The 10,000-nt window shown below is 35.4% G+C and overlaps 1 protein-coding gene across 1 annotated transcript in view; it reads right to left on the bottom strand.

The window, feature by feature from the left end:
• The window catches only part of vclb (vinculin b), a 35,599-nt gene extending 26,046 nt beyond the window's left edge, over positions 1–9,553 (bottom strand). The window contains exon 1 of the mRNA XM_039650332.2: positions 9,256–9,553. Within this exon, the coding sequence (XP_039506266.2) occupies positions 9,256–9,423 (168 nt within the window). The 5' untranslated portion in view covers positions 9,424–9,553. The remainder of the gene's footprint in view (positions 1–9,255) is intronic.
• Positions 9,554–10,000: the final 447 nt, after the last annotated feature.

Below are 10,000 nucleotides of genomic sequence, written 5' to 3'. Positions count from 1 at the left end.
ATTACTCCAGTCTTCAGTGTCACATGATCCTACAGAAATGATTATAATATGATGCTCAAGAAACATTTATGATTATTATCCATGTTGAAAACATGTTTTTACATTTTTATTTCAGGATTCTTTGAAGAATAGAAAGTTCAAAAGAACAGAATTGATCTGAAATGGAAAGCTTTTGTAACATTAATCGCTGCCATTCAAAAGATTTTATTTTTTATTTTTGGGGGAAAGAAATTAGAAAATACTTTTATTCATCAAGGATGAGTTAAATTGATCAAAAGTTACAGTAAAGACATTTATAATGTTTTAATAAAAGATTAAATTTTAAATAAATGCTGTTCTTTTGAACTTTCTATTCATCATAGAATTTTGGGGGGAAAAATGGCACACGACTGTTTTCAACATTGAAAATAATAATTGATGTTTCTTGAGCATAAAATCAGCATATTACAATGATTTCTGAAGGATCATGTGACGCTGAAAACTGATGTGTAATCAGCAACACTAATGATGTTGAAAATTCAGCTTTCAAATTACATATTAAAATAGAATTTTTAAATTGTCATAATATTTCACAATATTAATGTTTGTCATTTTTTTTCATCAAATAAATCAGCCTTGGTGAGCAGAAGAGACTTCATCTAAAAACATAAAAAATCTTACCGATCTAAAATTTTTGACCATTAGTAAATCACTGCAGCATGTATTAACATTACTATAGTATAATTAACATTAATATAAAGTAATGAAGCCTACTTAGCGATCAGCTCCACTATAACACACTTCTTCTCAATCTCTTCATGTTCAGCAGTGAATGACGTCAGATCAGATTCAAACCACATTCCTCTCTCTCTCTCTCTCTCTCTCTGTTTCCTCACACAAGAGAGAGTGTGTTCTGCGTTGTGTGTGTGTGTTGTGTGTTGTACGAGCTGCTCGACTGAAATAGAAACGGCCTGGCAGAGACACCGCAGACATTCCTACCATTTGTGTTTAAAACAGGAGAGATCGAACACTCACTCACTCACACACTCACACACACACACACACATTCTCTCTCACACACTCACTCTCTCTCTCTCACACACACACACAGAGTTACACACATTCTCTCTCACACACTGACTCTCTCTCTCTCACACACACACTGTTACACACATTCTCTCTCACACACTCACACACACACACTCACACACACACACACACACACACACACACACACACGCAGTCTCTCTCTCTCTCACACACACACACACACACACACACACACACACACACACACACACGCAGTCTCTCTCTCACACACACACACACTCTCACACTGTTACACATACACTCTAAAAAATGCTGGGTTGTTTTAACCCAACTTTGGGTCAAATATGGACAAACCCAGCTATTTTTAATTAAATTTTTAACCCAACGTTTGGGTTTGTCCATATTTGACCCAAAGTTGGGTTAAAACAATCCAGCATTTTTTAGAGTGTGCACACACTGTCACACACACACACTCTCTCTAACACACAAACACACTCAATCTCTCTCTCTCACACACACAATCTGGATGTGGTAAATGCACTATGCAAATAAACTGACACACATCTCATCGCTCACCAATCCTTTTTGCATGTTTGACTTTAATTGCATTTTAAGTCACTTTAGAAACAAAGCAACTTAAACTCTGAATATAGCGCATGAGTCACGAGAACTACTTTCATGGTTCTTTTTTTATCATTCTTGGAACTCCTCAGTGGTCATTTTGACACACAACACACACTCTCTCTTGTGTTTCGCTGAATGAGGAAACGGTTTGAGAGCGAGTCAATGAAGACAGAATCACCTGAAGGCACCGGAACAAACAGTTCGAGAAGCATTGAGCATTTAATGATGAGGTCACTTCCGTTTATCCTCATCATAACCCTGTCAGCGACACACTCACGCAGCCCCGTTAAAGAGATCTGAACACTGGTGGAAACGCCACTGATATTGTGTTCAGGTTCGGCTAACAGACGCGTCTTTGTCCCAGCGTCTCAATGCTCTACACACACGCGGAGAAGAGCTCTCAGAGTTTCAATGCTCACACACACTGTCTGTGAGAGCTCTTGTGCTCAGCTCTATTAAATAAGACAATTGAGTTGAGTTATCACAGCACTGAATACTCGCCTTTAGAGTAAAAAGAGACTAGGGAAAACTCTTGGAAAATTGCAGAAATGTCACTTTAATCAGATTAGCGCTATAAAACATTTCATGAAACCACTAGCTTTGGTTTTAGCGTCAAACTTTGGGTTAAAAATGTAATTAAAAAATGTAACCCAATGGCTGGGTTTGTCCATATTTGACCCAAAGTCAGTATTTTTTTATGGTTGGGTTTAAAACACTACTGACACATAGAACTCCTTTATTTGTGATTATCTGTAAAAAAAAAATAATGTTGGTTTAACTTAAAAAAGTAAGCCTTTAAGTTGATTGAACTGGAAAAAGTGAGTTAATACAATGAAGGAGATTAATTTAATCATCAGAAACGCAAAATTATATGTTATCTGAACTAAATAAATTATTTAAGTTGATTTGACACAAGAAATTTTTTTTGATTACTACACTGTAAAAAAATATTGTTGGTTTAACTTAAAAAAGTAAGTAACCTGGGTTGCCGTAAAATTTTAAGTTGATTGAACTGAGTTAATACAATGAGATGAGATTCATTTAATCATCAGAAACAGTTCAACTAAATAAATTATTATAAAGTTGATTTGACAAAAGAAAATATGTTGTAATAAAAAATCTTGAAAATATTTTTTACAGTCATCACAACATATTTTCTTTTGTCAAATCAACTTAAATAATTTATTTAGTTCAGATAGCATATAATTTTGAGTTTCTGATGGTTAAATTAATCTCCTTCATTGTATTAACTCACTTTTTCCAGTTCAATCAACTTAAAATTTTAAGGCAACCAGATTACTTACTTTTTTAAGTTAAACCATCAATATTTTTTAACAGTGCAGGATTATAAACACTTTAAATGAACACTTTGTGGACAATGCAGTTAAAATCATACTGACTTGTGTCGTCTACAGAATCATATTTCATCAGTGTTAAAAGCTATAGTTAAGCCACATTATGGGGCAAATGAATGTGTTTTTGACCTCTTGAACCCAACAGGTGCGCTCTATGATGTTGTGTTGCTGACAACACACAGTAGTAATAAAAATCATGAGTTATTCCAGGTCAAACCAAACAAATATTGGACACTTCCCCAGCTCACATTCAAGATTTTGTTCATATTTTTGTTTTGGCTTTCATCTTTATTTATGCAGAAAATCTAAACTTTTATCCGGGCACCTCTGGTTGAGTTGAGACAGAAATACCTCGATCAAGCCATTTCGATCTCTACCAGGTTTATAAACCCTTTTAATTGACCTCAGCCAAATCCTCACTGACTTTCCGTCTAAAAGCAATCAAAAATCTGGCAAAAGCACGACCCGACAGCCCTCCGTTTGAGAGATATACAGCTGTGGTGCATGAGTGAAGTTTCCAAGGCTGACGTTTCTCCTGACGGGTTATTTAGGAACACATTATCTCAGCGTGTAATTAAACTGCTCCGGCCGATGATAAACGTTCCCTTCTGAGAGCACTGGGTGAATGGAGAGAGGAATATATCACACAAACAACAGTCAACCTCACACACAGGACTGGATCAGTGGATAAAAACATTCTTTCCTCCTTCTTACCGGAACATCTGTTGAGACATTATAATCCCGAGACAAAGCCAAAGCTTCCGGACGTGCCGAGTTCCCTCGTCCAGAACGCACCATCCCCCTCCTGACACGAGTTTGAGGAGAGAAAACTCACTCAGAGCTTCCCAAACACACTTCGGAGAGAGTAAAGATGGATGACAGCGTTCCTCATTTAGACCATTCAACTATAGAAACTCATGAACTCGTCGAAAAGTAAGAGATGATTTGCAGTCGATCCATTGATTTCATGCACTGGACACGTTTGAGATTTTAGGCGTATTGGTTTTTCATAAGGTCTAGTGGAAAGAAAACTTTGAAATGTAGGTTTTCATTGCATTCCCATATATATACTCTGAAGGTTTGTTCTTATTTAATTTTCCTGATTTTATACAACAAGTTGTTCCTAAAAACATGGCATTTATAGCTTTAAATATGCAACTTTGCTTGCAAACCAATGCATAAACCCGACCAGCTGGATACAAACTAATGCAAATAGATGGTAACAACAACCGTGACATTAAACATTTGGGTCGGACTTGCGTGTGTTTTTATCCCATTGTTTTAATCGTTTGAGGTACTTCACTCTAAAACAAATGCTGGGTTGTTTTAACCAAAATTTGGGTCAAATATGGACAAACCCAGATGTTGGGTTAAAAATTTACAGTTGAAAGTGAAAGTTGAAGATGGGTTAAAAATTAATTTTTAATTACATTTTTAACCCAACATTTGGGTTTGTCTATATTTGACCCAAATTTGGGTTGAAACAACCCAGCATTTTTTAGTGTACATACTGCTGTTCTCCACTAATGCAGCATCGTCAACAAATGAATTGCTTTATAATGATATGAAAACAAAGTGTATAGTTTCTGTTTACTTGTCTAAGTTGTTAAAGGAGTAGTTCACTTTTATTTACTTTTACTCACCCCCATGTCATCCTACATGTCCATGTCTTTCTTTCTTCAGTCGAAAAACATTGAATGAAAACATTCCAGGATTTTCTCCATATATGGGGACCAAGTGAATGAATGAATCAAAATCAAAATGAACAAATCTTTTTGAGTCATTTGGTTGATTCAATGAACGAAATGACTCGAAAAAAGATTTGTTCATTTTGATGAACGAGTTCGTACAGGAGAGTCACGAACGCGCATCACAGAACAGAACAAGGCGAGCATTTGAGCTTATAAAACTTAAACTTTATTTATTTTTGAAATGACCTCTCGTTTCGCTTGATAAGACCCTTATTCATCGTCTGGAATCGTTTAAAGCCCTTTGAACAGTTTGCAGTTTGCACTGAAACTCTCATTTTGACCTTGAACCGTTTGGACCCCATTGAAGTCCATTATATGCAGAAAATCCTGGAATGTTTTCATCAAAAACCTTCATTTCTTTTCGACTGAAGAAAGAAAGACATGGACATCTTGGATGACATGGGGGCGAGTAAATCATCAGCAAAAGTTTTTTTTTTTTAAAGTGAACTAATTTAAATCTGCATCAAAACACATAAGAGGCGTCTAAACACACTCCACGAGGCATCAGTAATGGTTTTCTGTCGCCTCTAGAAGCCGATCTTGTACGGTTTAATGACAGCAGACGCTCCAGCAACGGACACAATGTGGAAAAATGTTCTAGCAATCGTTATCGGTGCCGATTAATCGGCAAAACGGGTCAAGAAGTTCTGGAAATGTATGCAAAGTAGTGCATATTAAATAACTACATTTACACATTTCAGAAAGCTCATAATTCAGTAATGTAATGAATGCAATTCTTAATCTAATCAATCAACTGGGGAAGTATTGTGATATCGATTGGTTACATTTTTAGCCCTCAGCCGCTGTGGTGTCTGGCTATGATCATTTTCTGAGCGCATGTTCATATATAAAGATCTGTAGAAGATGCTGATACCTGTGAAAGATCATATTTCAATCAAAAGCAACTTTCTAAAAAGCAAATCAAATCTAAGATCTGCACTCAGATCTTTCATCTGGAAGATATTGTCTTTAAAGCTGGAACAAGTTGCAAAAGGAAAGGGAATAAACTCCCATCTACTCTGGAGCCTGGATGCAAATTCTTTCATCCAAAAGAAATCTCCTAAAATAAGAAGCGCAGGAGTTCATGAGGTTCCCAGCAGCGGCACTGCCTAATAAAGCCGTATTCCCTCAGTTCTGATAACAAACGCTTCTCTTGTAGTGATGGGAGGTTTTCATATGTGTGGTCTTGTGAGCATCTGACCCCATGAGATCCTGAATAAGGCACAGACACACTCCTCACATTCCCAACACTGACCACCAAACATGAGGGGGAAGCGTTCTTAAAATAAAAATAAAACCCACAAAACAACATGAAACTCACTGACGTCTGACTTCAGGGTAAAAACTTTAAACAAATCTACAGTATCAAAATGTCATTCTCAACAAGGTTTTTTTTAAAAACATTTCATTTATAAATAAAATTTATAAACAAGTATAATCAAATTGTAATTTCAACTTAAATCGCATTAAACTGACTTAAAGCGAGTTGAATTTTGTATAACTTTGTTAATGTAAAGCATGACTTATTGATCATATAGTGTGAAAAATCCATCTAAGATGGCAGACAAAGCAAGAGAAATAATTTATTATTAAACATTTGTACATACAATTTTAAAATAATATTAATGAATATTGTATAATCATTCTTTTTATTTTTTTAAATAATATAATTAATATTTATTTTTTTAAACATAAATAAATGCAAATTTAATTTAATTCATATTTAAAACTGTCACTTGCCCATATATGGGCAACCTAAATTTACTTCACTACTGTAAAAAAAATATTATTGTTAAACTTAAATGAAGTAACCTGGCTGCCTTAAAATTTTAAGTTCATTGAAATGGAAAAATTGAGTTAATACAATGAAGAAGATTTATTTAATCATCAGAAACTCAAAATATGATGTTATTTGAACAATATAAATTAATTAAGTTGATTTTACAAAAGAAAAAAAATGTTGCGATTATAAATCATATATATATTTTTTTTTACAGTATTAAGTCCTAATCTAGTCATGACAATCTATATATCGTTGGAAAGGTCTAAGACTGCTAAATATATATTTGACTGCTGTTTTTAGCTACAAACTACGTAAGAAGAGTAACCGATGATTTTTTCGGTTCTGCACCATAACAGGAGTTCTGACCTTTGTCACAAAAAGTTGACGCACACAACTTTAATAATTGAAACTTTGGGTTTTCCCAGTTTTATTTTTCCATTTAAATAGACTCCATCACCCAGCGTCATGCTGTTGCTCATGAAATGTTGTCATTTCAAAGAAAAGGACAAAATAGCATGAATCAGCAAGTCTGACGAGTCTCTGTGTGGTCTAAACTGGAGAGAGACATCATGAATAATTTACTAAAGTTCATTCAGGATCAAAAAACAATTTCTATTAAGCGCTCTGAGCTCTGAAAATGAGCAGGAATTAACTTCTGGCCGTCTCTGCAAAACGTAGGAAGTCTAAAAGTCCAGCATGAATAATATAATAAACCACAAACACACAATCACGAGGACTGCATGCACACACACACAAACCTACGCTAAACCAGAGAATCGGATTCAGAAAACACGACTAACGCAAGAAATTTCACATGAAAAAATAGAGGAAGAGGAATAAAGAGGAAGGAAAAAATGAGAAATACACAAGAATAAATAAGACAGGAACCGTTCTACAAGCACGGAGGAATAAAGCTTTAATATTGGGCTAAATTGAGCCTCATACTGTAAAATCTCAGATGAAGAGGAACATTCAACCGCAGAGATATTTGAGAAAATAACATCCTTTAAAGCAGCGACACACACACACACACACACAGGAAGCATTTGACTGGGTGGGGTCGCACTCACACACACCTAAAATCAACTGATCTCAAGTCATGATCTAACCTGAGTTTCTCAGATTGCTTAGATACGTAAAGCTCAAGTTACTGTGATTCAGACTTCAGGAACACAAAGCAGCTTCCACGTTATTTCAGGAGTCTAAAGTTAACCCTGGACAACTGCTAAGAATAACTGGGTTGATGGTGAATTTACTACAGAAGGTTTTGTTTCCGTTTTAGGAAAACCACACAAGCTGTCGGACAGCTGAGAGAAGCAGTATCTCTCCATACAGATCCTTCCTTCTCATATCAGACTGACAGGAGATCAGCTCTGCTGTGATGATGACCACAGGGTCAAATATAGTAGCCTATATATTCTGATATATATATATATATATATATATATATATATATGATATATGTAGTATATACATGTATTGTAAGCATGAAGAATGTATAATCTAACTAAATTTTTAACACATTTATTTCAGATGTATTCTCGCAGTGTTTAATTTTAGGGCGCGATATAATCGCGATTAATCGCATCCAAAATAAAAGTTTGTGTTTACATAATATATGTGGGTGCACTGTGTATAATTAATTTATATATTTATAAATACACACACACATGCTTGTATTTAAGAAATATTTTCATGTACTGGATATAGATTTATATAATTCATATTATAAATAAATATTTTATGCATAAATAATATTTTTTTTCTTAAATATACATAAATGTGAGTGTATTTATATATATACAAAATAATTATACACAGTGCACCCACATATATTATGTAAACACAAACTTTTATTTTGGATGCGATTAATCGCTTGACAGCCCTATGATATCTTGTGCATTGTTTACAATACTTTCTTTTTCATTTACTTTTGTAAACTTACAGGTTTTATTAAATTAATTGGTTCGATTCAAGTATTTGACCTAAATGGACAAAATGTGTCTTACTATAAAAAAAAATTGAGTACTATTAACTTGGATGTTTGAGTCATTTCAACTTAAATTGCAATGAATGAAAATGAGTTGAACTTTTAATTTGACGATTGTGGTTTTTACAGTGGTATGATTAGAAAAACATCAAAAAATAAACTCTAAGAGTAAAATATAGACTCTGAACCTTTTTACTTCTGCTTTTTGAGGTGGTTGTAAGTTAACGTTACCACAGAAGTTGAAGAATCGTGTGGTTCAATGCATTGCACACGCCTCCAAAAGCTGTAGGCTCTCTGAGGTTACTGAAGAAGATTAAATCTACATTAATCAGCAAAATCAAATGAATGTGCACGAAATGAAAGAGCCTTCCTTGTGGTTTGAGGTGATTCGTGACCCTTCACCGCTCATTGTGTCCTTGAGCAACACACACTCACCTCGTGTAATAAGTGCACTTCATAAATCATCGGCTAAATGACTAGTTTAATTCCTTGTGAAAGTCGAGATCGGTCATGTCTCAGATGCTCGGATGGCATGTGTTTCAGTGTTTCGGTGGGCAGGGCGAAATCCAAGAGGGGGAAAAGGCGGAACTCGGTTTGGATCAAAGCCAGAGAACTTCAGGAAACTTTCGTGGATACATTAACACCAAAAAAACGATACTTTATACACACTTATCTGTTAGATTCGCATGCTTCTAACTGTTTGTGAAAGACTGAAGCTCTTACCCGGACCAGGTTGCTGACAGCCGCTTGCACTGCGGCCACAGGAGCGGTGAGATCCGGGATGGCTTTCCCGTCCACCTCTCCCTCCTCATGCATGATGACCAGATGGGAAATCTGCTGGGCCACCGGCTCCAGGATACTCTCTATCGTCTTCGTGTGAAAAACCGGCATGGTGAAAGCTTAAGAGACAGCAAACTCTCTTTCAAAGTGTGTATCCAAACTCCCCTATCCGTATCCGAGCGCCGAGACGATCCCACTCCTGAACACACTGACTCCCCTTCATGCAACTGACTAACTATCGGGGAAGCGCCTGGTCTGGAATGAATCGTTCAGTAGAGTCGACTCTTTCCAGTTCGCGCATCGCGCTTCACGAGTCAACAACTCGCGAAATCTGTATAAAATGTATTTTTGTTCATTTCAATTTATTTTACTAATACATAATACAATGGTGAATAATACTTATTTAAATGTCGTTAGGAATCGATAATATTGAGTTAGATTTGAATTTACAATAGGCTATTGTAAAAGCTTATTATGTTTCCTATGAATATGCCTGAGTTATTCATGCATTCTTATCTTAATATACCAGCTGGATGAACTTATAATGCACTTATAATATTCCAGCTGGATCAATTGATTCATTACATAGAGGCTATTAGTAGGAAACTTATTATTTTGCTATTAATCACAAATGTTACCGTTTTTGTCATGGTATTCTCTTTGGCTACACATACATATTTTAAAAACC

Source organism: Pimephales promelas, chromosome 17, assembly GCF_988280905.1.
Source record: "Pimephales promelas chromosome 17, fPimPro1.hap1.1, whole genome shotgun sequence".
In the NCBI taxonomy this organism is placed as follows: domain Eukaryota; kingdom Metazoa; phylum Chordata; class Actinopteri; order Cypriniformes; family Leuciscidae; genus Pimephales; species Pimephales promelas.
This window is presented reverse-complemented; position numbering and strand designations above follow the sequence as displayed.